A 15,520-nucleotide genomic window follows, 5' to 3' on the forward strand; every position below is an offset into this window, starting at 1 on the left:
GATTTCAGTCGCTATTGTACTTTAATGGGGAATTTTATTGTTGATAGAGTTAAACTTGTGTTTTTAGTAATTCTAGCTTTCAATCGTTTTGTGTGATCGCTTTTGTTTATATACTTTGGTAAAAATTTAATGTGGGTAGTTCCACCCCATAGTGATACGTGGAAACACTGCTACTTAACCGTTACTATTATTAATTTCTTATTATGACTTTCTCAGTTGTTCCACTTTGAATGCAATACTGCTGTAATACCTCAGCTATACTCATTATCAGTGGACACCATTAGAAGGTAGTCTGGGAACCGCGCTAAAGATAACCTAGGAGTAAGGCCTGTATAAACTCTCCGGTACCCTTCAACCTCTCCTACTTCTGTTTGTTTTAAACGAGAAAGGAAATATATAAAAAAGGTTATAAAGATATAAAGACAGAAGGTAAATGTAACTTGAGTTTTACACACTAAGCGATCATCAGACTAGATGTTTGTGTGAAAAGATGCCATTTATAAACTTTGAAATCACGAACGGTTGGAACTACGCTTTCTCTGATTGAATGCTGTGAAAAACGTGTTTTCATGGAAACATTTGGTTACGAGCTCAGATTGTTTTGTTTAGTAAGGAAACATCGCGAGCGGTCAAGATACAGAGTCTTTCACATAGAAACAGATTGCAGCGGGATGGAATGCCTTTGTATGCCTTTGCCTTCTTGATGATTCGCCATTTGATTTCGTAGCTTGTGTTGTTGTCTTTTGGGTCTCAGATGTGTTTCGAAAGCACAGTGAACTACAGCGGTGTCATGTAAATGTTTACATCGTCTTTGAAAGAGAGTTTGTGATTGTTGTACTTTGTTTTAAAATCCTCAGTGTTCTGTCATTCCAATGTAGATTACAATGTGTGTTACCAGATGTTGTGAATGTAGCTTGATATGTATGGGTTATTGACCAAGTGTGAGGTCAAGATGGCTGGATATTGGCCAAGTTCTTTTTGCGCGTGTTTATGGACCGAGACGGAGTCGAGGTCCATAAATTCGCAAAAAAAGAACGAGGCCAATATCCAGCCATCTTGACCGAACAAGCTTGGTCAATAAAAGATTTATTATGTGGCTTTCGGGAAATTTTTTCTTGCGGGACACGGCGAGTAGTCCCGAGCGGGCAAGATAGCTCCATCTTGCCTGCTCGGGTAGCCAATCACAGCGCAGGATTTGATTCATCTTGCCCGCTCACAGAGCTAGCCATGTAATAATAAAAAAGGAACAAGGCCAGTATCAAGCCATCTTGACCGAACAAGTTTGGTCAATAAAGGATTTATTATATGGCTTTCGGGAAATTTTTTCTTGCGGGACCCGGCGGGTAGTCCCGAGCGGGCAAGATAGCGCCATCTTGCTCGCTTGTAATTCATTATTTTTAAAGACCACAAGGAGAACTTTGAAAACAACCCAGAGTGTAGATTGATCAAACCCGCAAAAAACAACCTTGACCTGATAAGCAAGCAGATTTTGGACAGGATCAATAACCGAATTAGATCCAAAACAAAGTGCAATCGGTGGAGAAACTGACAAGGTCGGTGATTGACTGGTTTTCTAACATCAATGAAGAGAAGAAACATTAATTCCTGATTTTCGATATCGTGGATTCGTATCCATCCATGTCGGGTGAGCTACTGACGCGATCGCTAGAATATGCAAAGCAACACGCCACCATTTCAGAGCAGGACGTTTAGATCATCGTGCATTCTAGGAATACACTGCTGGTTTGACGAGAATGATCCATGTGTCAATAGAGGTGATTCCCCCATGTTTGATGTTGCAATGGGCTGTTATGATGGGACTGAGGTTTGCGAATTTGTTGGCCTTTTCATCCTGCACAAACTGTCATCAGCCTTTCCGCAAGGTAAAAACGGCTTATAGAGGGACGATGGACTAGCGGTTTTCAAAAACATAAACGCAAGATCTGGTGATAGGGCCAGTAAGATGCTTGGGGAAATCCTTGGAGATCTGGGTCTTAGGATCACAGCACAGAGCAACTTGAAGGTAGTTAATTACCTAGATCATGTCTCGGTTAAACTGAAAAGCGGAAAATACTGTCCCTTCAGAAAGCCTGACAACAACCCGTTGTACATCAACGCCAAGTCCAACCACCGTCCGTCCATAATTAGGCAAATTCCGGATCAATAAGCATGAGAGTATCGAGCTTATCTTGCAACTCAGGAGAGCTCGACTAAACCTCTTCGACAAAAACTGCAGCAACGATGCTCTAAGATCCAGCGGGTACAAAGAAAACATCCAGCATGTGGAAAACTAAACCCAGGGAAACGGCAGAAGTAAGAAAAGATTAAGAAACATAATCTGGTAAATTTAGTTAGCATCGGGCAGGCGAAGAGCCACCCTGTGGATATACTGCCCGAAATGCCATTATTATTATTATTATTATTATTATTATTATTATTATTATTATTATTAGATACGGAAACATGTTTTACAGGTTTAACAGACATCAAATTATGTAAATATTATAGCATTTTGTAAAGCTTAGCTCTAGTTTTTGTCACAATAAACACTCCTTTTCATTATTTTATTATTATTATTATTATTATTATTATTATTATTATTATTATTATTATCTGGTTTAATCCGCCTTACAGCCAAAATGTTCAGACAAATGTCGGAAAATCATTCTTACACTTGATTGATAAGCATTTCCCAAAGTCCCATGACTCCACAAGATATTCAACAGAAATAATTTCAAGGTCAGCTACTGCTGCACAACTAGCATGGCGAACATAATAAAGAACCGCATCCAGAAAATCTTCAACTGCAGCAATGATGAGGTTACCAACCCAAAAAATGCAATGAATTGCAGAAATAAAAAGCTTTGCCCTCTCGACGGACAATGTCTCAATAGTAACATTATATATCAACCTACGGTCGCAACAACATCTGGTAACACAAGGACCCACATTGAAATGACAGAACATGATCATAAAACAAGGTAAAACAATCACAAACACTCTTTCAATGACCGAAAACATTCACATGACACTGTAGGTCACCGTACTTTCGAAACATATCTGAGACCTAAAAGACAACAACAGAAGCTACGAAGCTCTACGAAATCAAATGGCGAATCATCAAGAAGGAAAGGGCGGACAAAGGCATTCCATCCCGCTGCAATCTGTGTCTGTGAAAAACTCTACATCTTGACCGCTCATGATGTTTCCTTACTAAACAAGAAATCTAAGCTCGTAACTAAATGTCGCCATGAAAACCGGGCAAATTTTTCACGGGTAACCCGAAAACACTGACCCCCGGTCCATGGACCCCCACTACGGACCGGGTCCGCCGCGGACTACCTATGGACCGATCCACGGACTACCCCTACGGACCCCCTCTACGGACCACCACCCCCCCCCCCCCAAAAAAAAATAGAATAAAAATAGGAAACAAATATTCCACTTACGAATTGTCTAATAGATTACTCGTGTCGGCAAGATTTCGAACGTTACAGTGTGCAAATGTAGCATTCTCGGGTTCAGGCTCGGGCGCAAGTCATATCATTACACATTGCCATTTCCTTTACTGTGGCCAAACAGTGTATGAAAAACCGGGAAGCCTCCTCGAAATTTGTGCTCTTTCCTCTCTGCCATTTTGTTTAGCCCATTCTCGCGGGGTAACCCGAAAACACTGATCCTCGGTCCGCGGACCCCCACTATGGACCGGGTTCGTGGGCTGGGCTGAACAAAATGGCAGAGGGGAAAGAGCACAAATTTCGAGGAGGCTTCCCGGTTTTTCATATACTGTTTGGCCACAGTAAAGGAAATGGCAATGTGTAATGATATGACTTGCGCCCGAGCCTATTTTTTGTGTAGAGCACTCTTAGGAGAAGTGAAACAATTCATTCACTGTTTATCCATTTATATTAAAGGCTAAATAGATTTTTGATCAGCTACTTCTTGTTTATATATTTGTAGGAGTCTTTTACGGCAGCCCAGAAGTTGAGAGAAGGCTTCCTTCAAGGTGTTTCTTGTATTTTGACGTCAGCTCCTTCCATAGGAGCTCAATTCCTTGAAAAAAAGACCAACAATGTAATTATAGTAGTTAGATATTCCCAACGGGAGCCATCACTCCCAAACGCCTGCATAAATTATGGGAGAAAGTGAACCTGGAGGTCAAAAGGGGTGGGAGCTCATACTGAATTCAAATCGTTGATGCGGGGAGGAATAACTGAGATAATCACAACCTGCGCAATTTGGATAATAAACACTTCCGTGGGCTATAGATTCACGGGAAAAAAGATCTTGGATTATGGAGACAAATGGAAAGATGTAGAGTTTGTACTTGGTGGCCCCAGTGAGAAAAGAACACTGTGACAAAATTGTTCAACCCGATTTTTAACTCAATAGTAATTTCAATATGGCGCTTGTCTGCTGTTTTCTTGTAGAGTACATCTGCCAATGTTTGCTTTTCTGTCAAAACGGACAGCAACTGTCAACTCAGTTCACTCGGCCAAAGCAGTGTGAACAGCTTGAAAGTGATCATGAAAGAGACTGCAGAAACTTGCGACATCAACGCCCTTGTACAGGTAACCGAACATTTAACCCAACGTGACTTCGTTCCCATTGTTTATTAGAAAGAGCGAACACGGCACACTATATTTGCTCCTAAAAGGTTAAAATATTTCTTCTCTTTTTTTCTTCTTTAAAACAGAGAACGTTAAACGCTCTTCATAAGCGTCAAGAAAAAGGAGTATTCCAAGTCTACTCGGTAGATTTTCTTACAAAGAAACCAATAATAAAGTACGTGGAGAACTGCTGCAGATATGCGTGGAAGCTAGTGTGTCAGACGCCACCTTATAGATTACAAGGAAACTCGTTCGTACTAAAATCGGATGTTGTCTTTGATCCAGTTTTTCACCAGGTTTCCAGAGAGTTCGCCTCTGCCGAGCATAACTCAGGGCGCATTGAATTTGTAGTTTGGCCTGGTTTATTTGAAGGATCGTCTGGCAGAGTAATTCGAAAGACGGAAGTGGTATTACGAGCGCGTTGAAAACATGACAACTTGTAATAGTGTACCTGTGGTGCAATGTCCTGAAGCCCAGTAGATTAGCAGCATATTTGTCATAGGTACAGTAACTGTGAGGGAACAGGGAGTGTGTTTGTAGCATGGAAGTTTATTGACTTTGTTATAGGTGACAAATGCGCTTTAATTTTCTTGATTTGATAGAAGTAAGGTTTACCCATTCAACCGAAACGTTGTATGTGAAACAGCTATCGTTCATAAGAAGAGGGGCATTGCATAACAAACTTTACATATATCATGATTATAGTCTCTTGATAACAGGCAAGGCCAATGAAAAGCACAGTTAATTAACCACACGAACAGGGCTGGGATGGCGAGCCTGGGATACATTTAGTACTGAACACTTGTTCCCCTATATTCGGACAAGGCTTATCAATGGGGCAATTTCGATATATTTTAAAACATGACACCTGCTGCTTAGGGCCCCAGGGACAAAATAAATTGTTTATTCCGTTTTTGCCTTGTCCTCAATATGATTTCTTTTGTTTTAGGCCTCGGAGCCAAGTTAGAACTAACTGTATCGAGATTGGCCTACTCTAGCTAGGAAAAGCTTTAAACCACCGCATTAAATATCGAACACTCAGTAGTAAAAAAATAGTTGCACAGCGGAAAATGTTTGCTCGTGGATCATCCCATTTACCAACCTCGGCTTCCTTTTTTTCCCATGGCAAAGACAATTTTAGATGAGACTAAAATAAAAAATAAAAAAATGTATATTTGTTTCTAGTTCACTTTCATGTGTCTCATTCAACTTGCTCATTAACCAACGTTTGACCGATTTTCCCGCCGTTCATGCAGTGGCTTCGTTTAGAACATAGCAGTCAATGCAAGCGCGCGCGAGGCGTTGCCATGCAACACACCGGAAACCGAAAAAAAAAAATATGGGAAAATATCGCCAGGACATTTCCAGTAGCATTAAACTCGGAATATTCTTGAGGAAGTATTAGATTTAAGATCATGATATTGCCAAACCGCCGGTTAAACCAAGTACCTGGAACACACAGAACAAGTTTGCAGTTTTTTACCATGCCATGCTCAGCCTTACCCTTTTCAACTCTGAGCACTTTGAGAAGAGTAAAAACGAAAGAAGCCAAGCTGAAAGAGTCTCGTTAGTTCCAGCGAGGCTAACCAAGTAGTGATGAATACACCTCATTCCATGATTTGACGAAAAATACGGAACGGATATTTTAAGAAAAACGTTATGTAGCAGAGAGCAACAATTAAAATATCCGTCGCGCTATTTGCCAAACCACCCTACAAGGGATTCATATTATCGGAATGTTTTATTTTTCTGGTATTTCAGAATCTTTTTTACCTGTTTTGCCCACATTTTTTGTCTTTCTTGAATTTATACGATGAAAATATCAAGCACCAACCCACAACTAACTTATTGAGGGGATTGACTCATTGCCCTGCATGACCTACTGTGTACCATTGATCAAATTGCTTAACTCCCATTTGGCTGGCCCCACCGCCATCTTAGTTTATTTCTGACACAGTGCCCGGAACAGAGGAATCAGTAAATTATCTCGTTATCTGTCTAACAGTAAATGTGAGAATTGTTTTACAACGAAAGGGTGTGATTTATACAATAAAGACTCGGGTCGTGGAAAACATAACAGTTGAGACAAAAACATAAACAGTTGAGAAGTAAAAAAGAACGATTGGTCCTCATTCAGGTCACAGTCTTTTTCGGAGAACGGGGCATTCGATTTCTTAAAAGTGGCTGTCACAGTTAAAAGGACTGAATAATACCAAACATGTCTGAAACTCAAGTAAGAAAAAAATAAATTAAGCGTATGTCGTCTCAAATTATCTGTTGCTTTAAAATACTCCATCCTTTTCGGGAGCTTTCATGTCTTCGATAACCTCGGGGTTATCGATTACTTCTGAGTTGCCGGCAAATTCTGAGCCCTTTGAAACTTTCAGGGGTTCCCGAGCTGTGGGGCTATCCTCGGATACGGCATTCGGCTCTTCTTTGGCTCCATCCTGGACATCATTCGAGAATGACACTTTTCTGGTTTGCTTGGGTCTGGTCCTCTTGCGCTTTGGCTTCCTAGGATAAGCTTCGGACGTCTGCATCATGCTCATTTGTGGACCAAAAGACATAAGCTGTGACTGAGCAAACCCTTGCGCCCACATTCCAGACATTGCTTGGGTTGAATAGTTCATCCGGGGACCTCCCAGGCGCATCTGCAGGTTTGACTGCATCAATCTACTCTGGCCAGGGTAGTTCAGTTGTAAGGGCACAAATGATTGATGATTGGTCAGCACGTTTGTGGCGTCCATCGGCTGAGATTGCTCTTCTCCCGCAAACATATCCATCGATTGAAACTCCATTTCCTCCTCACCATATTTGGTCTTCCTTCTACACAGACAGCATATAGTAACGATAGAAATCAACACAAAACCACCAAGAGCACTGGACGCTGCTATTAGTGTCTTCATATCGAGCTTTAAGCCAAGAATCGTGAAAATTTTTCGATCTTTTGCCTTTGTTCTTCTTCCTTTATGTGGAAGAAGGAAAGGATTTCTTCGTCCCAGCACTCCACCATAGCATTTCCGGTCGGTCTTACAGCTTGGGGTCTTCAGAAGCGAGCCGTCCGTCTTTTTATAACACCAGAAACATCCGAATACCAAGTTGCAGTCATTTTCCTTCTTGTAACCTTCGCAATGTACACTGAAGCACTTCCCAAGGTCATCTGGATGCTCTTTAAGGGGAGCGTGCGCAGCGACAGGTGGTGAAGGCTGTGCGCATACTGGAATATCACTAGGAAGAAAAATCTATAATGAGAATCCCGGGAGAAAAGTTGGGTGGGGGTGCGCGGCCCACTTCCCAAAACCCTTACCCTATTTATGACCAAAATCTGCGTTTTTCGCTACACTATTTATGACCTGACCAAAAATTCGATAGCCTATTTAATAAAGCTGCGGCTGACACAGTTGGCCTAAACATAAGTTATGGAGGGCTTTTGTTGACGGTCTTATTGATAATGATGAAAAACTAACTTCTTCTAAGAAATATACCCTTTTCAAGACCAGAGTGCAAAAAATCCTATCCTATTTCTTACCGAAATGGCCAAAATCGATACTCTATTTATGACCAAAACGGCTGAAAAACCCTACCTTTTAGGGTCGCACATACCTATATAACCCATATAAGGGAGTGCACCCTTCCCCCCTCCCCCCCTCCCCCCGAGGGCGAGAATCGCTGATTCAAAGTTTGGTTCAATTTTGCTAGAGCTGTCACGAAAAGACAAGTAGTGGATCAAATCAGTAGCCTTCCTTGCAAAAATATAAATGTTAAAGTCCCAATTTAATACAATTGTAAATTACAAGTAACCACACCACTCAACCAAAGGCGCAAAACTTTAGATTTAAAGACGAGTGCGAGATCGAGTAGGAGAGCGACTTTTTCAATTCTAGTTTGCACATCATCACGTCACATACCCATCAGCTACTCTCTCTGTCTAAAACCAACATGAAAATCGAGAGCCCTGGAGAGGTCTCTGGTTTGAAATTGGAAAACCGTACTCGTACTTAATCTCATACTCGCAGTCCAATCAAAATCCTTACTGTTAATACCATGGAAGTTTCATTGCCAAAACTTAAACCCTTGGGGATAAGGGAAAGATACTATCTCTTCTCTACTGTCCAGTAAACAAAGCTGAGCCTACAGATCAGAGGTGCGTTCTAAAGCAGGACCAACTGAACTACTTACCTCTCCCCAGTGAGGTTTGCACTGCAGAAGTTATATTCCAAGCGACTTTTACATGGACATTCACAAGCATTCTTTTCATCCGAGGTGCAAGTGTCGTGGCATGGGCACGAGGCTCGATTAGAGAAGCAGTCAGGGCTCTTTGTTACAATCACAAACACGTTTGTGCCAGGAACCTTGATTATCGCGTAAGAGTCACAAGTTGGCTGTCTGGTTTTCTCACTTCTGTGCATGTCTTTGTCCATCATGATCTGGAAACAAAAGAAGTGAAAAAATTGGTAAAGGCTGCTGCACGCTAGTCGATTTTCTGTCGTGGAACTGTAGATTTTTTTGTCGGAATCAAATCGGGTTAAAATTTGTCGGGACATCAGCTTGCCGTGCACTAGCCGATTTTTTGTCGTGACAAACCGCGTTGAGGCTTTGGGCCGACTCATCCAAAATCAAGATGGCACCTATTCAACCAACGTGACTCTCGTGACATTTCCTGATTGGTTGAGGCGCGCGCGAGCCCCGAAGAATTGTCTTGGTCCACCGCACACTAGCCGACAAGGCCCGACAATACGTTTTGAGATCTAGCACTGTCAGATATCGCCCGACAAGTCCCGATCTTGTCGTAGATTTGTCTGAATTCACCGCACCCTAGCCAACAAGTGAAGATTTTTTGTCGGCCGACAAAAAATCGGCTAGAGTGCGGCGGCCTTAAGGCTCCCCGGCGGTAACTCAAGACAATAGAGAACTTAAGCAAACCACGACGGCAACGGCAACGATAACGCCCCGAAAAGAAAAGGCTTAATGAGGAAAACAATGGTTGTGCATGTGCGTTTTAAATCTTTGTACATTTCTTTGCCGTCATCTGCAAAACAACAACGTGAAATGACTAAGTTCTGCGTATTTGGGGAAACGCCAACGACTGTGGGTAATGAACGCTGTGGAATTCATCGTAGGAAAAAAGATGGCGGATGTACATTTTACCACAAGGCCTTGCGAACCTAACACAGCCTAAAAGGTACAAAGAAAGCCAATATTTTACAATATATGTCCCTGTACTAAGGACATTAAGTAGCCTAAGTTTGAAGATTGTATAACGTTTCTGTGCGTTTTTATGAACGTTGTTAAGGTTTTAGTGCGCTAAGAACTATGGGTAAATGTACCAGTCGCCATCTTTTTTCCTACGGTGGATTGAATGCTGACATTTCATATTAAGCTTAGGCAAGTTCTGAGACCAATAGAGGCTCTGAACAGATATCTGGACATTTGCAAAATTCGAGGGTAAAATATAAATTTGTTTTTTTACTAGGCGTTATCCTCAGGGTCGCGGTGGTCATTGCTTAAGTTCTCTAAAATTTAAAGAGAAAGCCACATCAGCCTGAGCTGGTTTTCATGTAGGTCCTCTATCCTGGTGGAACTGGAATTTGGAGATGTTGGTTTTAATGAAGGGCAGAAAACCAGAGAGCTCGGAGAAAAACACTCCGAGAAAGGCGAGAGCAAACAACAAACGCAGCCCACGTATGGCACCTTGCCGGAATCCAACCCGGGTCACATTGGTGGGAGACGCGCGCGACCAGTCCATCTTATGATTTTTTTGCATCTGAAGTTAGTATACTGGGGACCAGGGAAACTGCAGAAAACAAGCTACCTCGTAGAATCTCTGTAGCTTCAAAAGGTTAAAATTCTGGCATTCCCGTCTGACCATCACTCCACTTCTGATCATGCCACGCGCAATTACAGCGTCTACCACAGTGATGTGTTTATTCAAAACCTTGCTGGAGTCATTGTACGCGTTATCAAAGTTTGGATGATAGACAATATAACCACTCGAATCCACGAGAAAGCAGTGCAGCTTATTGCCAGAACCCAAACATCGTTTCCCGATGTGTTTTCTCAACATGGCGCCGAAGTTTGAGACAGTTAGGTCAGCACCGATGACTCCAAAGAGGTTTTTCTTGCCATATGCCGTTTTTAGTGATTGACTGATCGACACGATGAAGCCCGCTCCCAAAGGATCGAGATATGGAGCTGTTAATGACGCTGAACCTTCATTGGCAACGGCGCGAATAAACCTAAAAAAGATTAAATGAATTTGTATAAAACATACATAAGTCAAGTGATGAAAGAGTACTTGACACAAAAATATATTCATCCTCCCCAGAGTCAGAAGCGATCTCGGGAAAAGAAAAGTAGTTAATTAGCTAAGACCTTATTTCCTCCTTTCAGAGAAACAAATCTGGATATTTTTCACTGCTGTTGATTCTACTGCTGCTACTTCCACCGTAAACATTCATACACAGCTGCTGTTGATGCCATTGCTGCTGATGATGATGAAATGCTGCTGCTGCCGCTGCTGCTCCTTCCCAGGCTACTTCAATACAACTACTATGCTCCTGCTGTTGTCGCAAATGCTACTACTACCGCTGCAATAATGCACTGCTGCTGCTTTTACTACCGCTGCTGCAGATGAACTGCTGTGGCTGCTTCCGATGCAGCTACTATTACCATCACTGCTGCTCCTGTCGCTACTTCAGTACAACTACTATGCTTCTCCTACTGCTGCTACTAATGCTACTACTACTGCTGCTGTTGCATAATAGATCAAAGCTTACCACGGTCGAGAGATATGATCAAACTTTGTTGGCAGTGGTGCTCCAGGAAACAGACGTAGGACGCCATTGTAAGTTCCAATGTAACGACGTACAAATTTCCTTAGGTATTCCTTCTGATTAACCGCACTGAACCAAGTTTCATCCATTAGTGAGGTTAGCATAGCTGTCACTACTGCATCTTCAGCAAATACTTCGCTTTCCTCAGAGAAGTGGGCTCTTCCTATCATCTGCTCAACATACTCTTTAACAGCTTTTGCGCTTTCCTCAGCCTCCAGGTATTTTGATGGATCTTCTAAAGCTTTCGTGGAGAATTTGATCACCGAGCGATCTAAGAGAAACAAAAAAACATTATCCTTCACACTTTTGATCGTTATTAAATAAATATCCAAAAAAATTAACATTCTTCGCGCTTCCGTCGAGTGCCATTGTATAAATTATAATTTTTATTACCCCCGAGGGGGGCTTATGTTAATAACCGAAACGTTGGGTTGTAAAGATTTTTAATGTTCACCATCCTCATTCACTTATCACTACTCACAATGACTTGGACAGTGCTGATGCTAGCAGTATGCAGGACGCCTGCCACATGACCTCAGTTAAATGACCTTGCTCTCCGTGAGTTCACGTACCTCAGTGGATAGAGCGCCCGCCCGGTGTACGGGAGGTCATGCGTTCGATTCCTGTCAGGGACTCAGACCTTTTGTTTTCTTTATCCCACGGTCGTGTCAGGTTGATAAGTTCACTCTTCAGATTTTTAATAGCTTTTTCTTAACCAATGTAACATTTTAATATTCATCATGGAACCACCTGGTTACAAATCAGTTTTTAAAAACTTCAAGTAGAAGTTTATAAGAAAGAGAAATGTTGTGCGAACAGGGGCCGCAAGCGAGTATTTCAATAGCTTTTACGAGTTAAACTTTTGAGAAAATGAAGACGTTATTGATGTTATTGTTGTTGTGCTTCCATAATTCGATAAAACAAAGAGAGAACGTTTTATATTTCTTTTACAAAAAACATCCGGGTTCGAAGTTCGTCAAAAATGTTCCGCTGAACGTATCTGGTGTTTAGAAATGTGGTAAAGCACGTTCTCACATGTTTGATATACTACGTACAAGAGGGTTCTAATAGTAAGTGTCTGGGGATCAAGAGCCGTTGTGTGACCATTTAAATGAAAACTATTGAGGAGTAGTTTCAATACAATGTACTTAAATGCTTCTCAATATTTTTGCGAATCAAGGATTTTGAACTTTCGTACCTTGGGAATTTCAGGAATAAACAAAATTGGTGGTAACTAGCCCTTTTTCCAAATACCTGCATAAGAGACAGTGTCTCTGTAATAACATGTCTTAGCTTCTGGTAGAACATCCATCCGGTGATAAGTAACAGGAGCATGTGACATTTGGTTTTCTAAATGGTGAGGAAACATTAATATCCTATTAAAATCAAAGTGTGTTTATATTTTAATTTAGAATTTCGTATTTACGTAGATCTATTTAGTGTGTTTGTCGGTATTAAAACTTGGCCCTGTTGAATTTGCTACGAATGCGTTCAGTTCCAAAAAGAAATACGAAAAATTAGCCGTAATGGGTCCCGTTGTCGAATTGGTCATTTCGCGTTGTTGATTTGCAGAGGACGGTAAAGAAATACCTCTGTAGAATTATATTGCACATGCACAGTCATTGCTCTGCTCATTAAACCTTTTCTTTGGTGACGTTCTCGTTGCCATTGCCGTCGTGTTTAGCGTAAGGTCCTTACTTTTTGTCTCCAGTCGGTACTTTGCCATTCCCACTAATGAAAGAAAAGGCATCGAGGCTAACACAAAATGGCGAGGTTACACAATGCCATACTTATTCCTTCCACTGAAATACATGTATTCATCGAAATAAAAGAGTCTATTTCACCAAATTACAATCATTATGCGATTAACGGATCTTAGGTACTGACCGATAAATAAAGATTTAAAACTGGCTTCAGTATCCCCTTTCTCCAAGGCAACACACACGATGTAGTCTTTCCTGTTCAGTTCTCCAACAGCAACAGGCATGCATGAATACTTGTAATCCACTTGTTCCATTTGAACTCCATCTCCCAGCATGCCACCTCTTGAAATAGAACGCTTTCTCCTCTTTAACGTCTTCTCCCTGAAAATGAAAAATCGTAAAGCAATGATTGCCCTACGTGTCGTCTCCATTGCATCAAAACTCATCAAATAGGTTTTGGTAATTTCAATTGATGGTAATTTCGTGGAATGATTTCTTACAACGTAGCAAGACAAGCCGTCTTTTCTGTTACGCGCTAGAAAAATGGAGCTGACATGGGTACGTCCTAGGAACAACTAGAGCAAGGACATGATCTGAAACTTCGTTCACGCAGGAGCGGCATGGAAACGAAATCTAAGGTCGATGCTAGTGAAGAGGACTGCCACCGTCCATTTAGAGCGTCCATTTAGACGGCGCCGAAACCTGCGCGCTTAGCCACGTGAGTTATTCGACAATGTTAGGTCGAACGTATAGATATCATGACGTGATTATGCACATGACGTGAACGTGCATATCTATCCATTCGGTCGGGAATTTGATTAAATCTCTGACTCACTTGCTCCCTCTATCTTATGTATTTAGGGAGAGTCATGTGAGTTCCGTGAATTCACGGTCCTCTCCTCAAATGCTAAAATATTTAAGACGTCCTCGAGTTTAGGAAGGATTCTGCCCGCAAGAAGAGTAGTTAGTACAGTCGAACCCCTACTAACGGCCATCTCCCCACAACGGCCACCTCCCTACAGCAGCCACTTATTTTCGTCCCAGTTGGGAGATTTGCTCTTAAATCAACCCCCCAACAAGGACCAGTAGACTCTACCCCTAGGATGACCGTTATGGAGAGGTCCGACTGTATCTAGGCATTTGCAGCCTTCAGACATAAGCCATGTTGTTTTTACCGTGTATAAATAATGATTAAAGATTAAAGATTTTACGCTTACTTTAATCGGCCTGTCCTCTGAACGTCTTCCAGCAATTTCTTGAATTCCTTTCCCTGTTCAAGTCCTAGAATATTTACCAAGTTGGGTTCTTCAGTGATAGCCTCTGGTGTGGGAAGGTTTGGGTGACTTAGCGTGAACCCAGTTTTGGCGTGAAACAGGAAAGCGTAGGATTTTGGACCAGCTTGGTTAAAGTACTGCACATCTGACAACATATCGGTCATGACAATATCTACTCCAGCCACTCCACGGAGTTTGTTGCCATGAAAGTAAGCACTTGCTGCTGTTACCATTAAACCTGAGTAAAATAAGATTGACTAATAACAACACCAAAAGCTAGTTCCGAAATAAGCGGCACTTCAATTTTTGTCAGATTATCCATGTCTTTTAATCTATCCCCGAGCTTCATTCAAAAGTAGCTGCTCAAAGATCAAATGATGGCCTGTTTTAGCTCCTACCTCGCACTCTCCGCCGAGCCCTTTTGGAGGGGAACTTGCTCTACTATAAGCAATGGAAGTGGGGAGGGAGGAGTGTGGAAGAAGCTGCATTGAAAATATAGTCAAAATAAGATGAGACAGAACGACAGTCGCAATAATTCATAAAACTCGATACTAAACTAGCTCTTATAACCTGCAAGATTCTAGGTCTCGTCTACAGGCACAAAGCCTGAGAGTGGGGTCTGAAGATGAGAATGAAGTTAAATAAATATCATTAGCCTTCATACCCAGTCCCCATGAGTCCAAATAAGGTGGAGAGAACACGACCTCGCTCTCTTTAGCTGGAGTGACTTCCATCAGGTAATCGAAGTACGCTTTGAGTTTGGAATAAGGATCCTTCTTGCCCGAGGCAGCCATTGATATTCCATTCTGTGAAACAGGTTATTTAAGGTGAGCATTCTCTAGGTTTATTATATCACTACCCTGTAACCGAGAGAGCTAATAAACAAAATCGATCAATCGACCAGTCAATCAAGCAGCAAAGCTAACTGACAGTCTAAAATTATCTAATGCATATAGGGGTTCAAAATAAGCCAAAGAGGGAACCATTTAATTAAGGTAAGATAGAAACAAGTTTTTCATCAATTTTTAGGCCATTGGTTTCAGTTTAGATGAGTTCCACGTTAGAGATTTATATACAATATCCTGATGAATTGAACATTT

General features: G+C 41.6%; 2 protein-coding genes across 3 annotated transcripts in view; one reads left to right on the top strand and one right to left on the bottom strand.

Annotated features, from left to right (window-relative positions):
- The window catches only part of LOC110044772 (uncharacterized), a 6,814-nt gene extending 1,032 nt beyond the window's left edge, over positions 1-5,782 (top strand). Inside the window, exons 3-5 of one of the 2 annotated variants that reach the window (XM_020750351.2) lie at positions 3,961-4,074; positions 4,431-4,571; positions 4,697-5,782. In XM_020750351.2, the coding sequence (XP_020606010.1) occupies positions 3,961-4,074; positions 4,431-4,571; positions 4,697-5,035 (594 nt within the window). In that variant the 3' untranslated portion in view covers positions 5,036-5,782. The remainder of the gene's footprint in view (positions 1-3,960; positions 4,075-4,430; positions 4,572-4,696) is intronic. The other variant, XM_020750352.2, reaches the window with a different exon arrangement.
- A 1,110-nt stretch (positions 5,783-6,892) lies between these two features.
- On the bottom strand, positions 6,893-15,229 carry LOC110044861 (VWFA and cache domain-containing protein 1-like). The gene is made up of 9 exons (XM_089280940.1): positions 15,020-15,229; positions 14,819-14,902; positions 14,364-14,677; positions 13,288-13,527; positions 12,698-12,819; positions 11,387-11,714; positions 10,423-10,846; positions 8,790-9,037; positions 6,893-7,838 (listed from the first exon to the last, which is right to left on the bottom strand). The coding sequence occupies exons 1-9, from the start codon at positions 15,212-15,214 to the stop codon at positions 6,893-6,895; spliced, it is 2,901 nt and encodes a 966-aa protein (XP_089137066.1). The 5' UTR covers positions 15,215-15,229.
- Positions 15,230-15,520: the final 291 nt, after the last annotated feature.

This window comes from Orbicella faveolata, unplaced genomic scaffold (genome assembly GCF_042242905.1).
Source record: "Orbicella faveolata isolate gen_17 unplaced genomic scaffold, um_ofav_v1 contig_48, whole genome shotgun sequence".
Classification (NCBI taxonomy): domain Eukaryota; kingdom Metazoa; phylum Cnidaria; class Anthozoa; order Scleractinia; family Merulinidae; genus Orbicella; species Orbicella faveolata.

Excerpts from the sequence above, each read along its gene's own strand:
- LOC110044861 (XM_089280940.1), bottom strand. The coding sequence starts at position 15,214 with ATGGCTGCCTCGGGCAAGAAGGATCCTTATTCCAAACTCAAAGCGTAC. Across the intron at positions 14,903-15,019 it reads ACCCCACTCTCAGGCTTTGT|CTTCTTCCACACTCCTCCCT; the intron begins GCCTGTAGACGA and ends TTTTCAATGCAG. Across the intron at positions 10,847-11,386 it reads GATCATATCTCTCGACCGTG|GTTTATTCGCGCCGTTGCCA; the intron begins GTAAGCTTTGAT and ends AATCTTTTTTAG.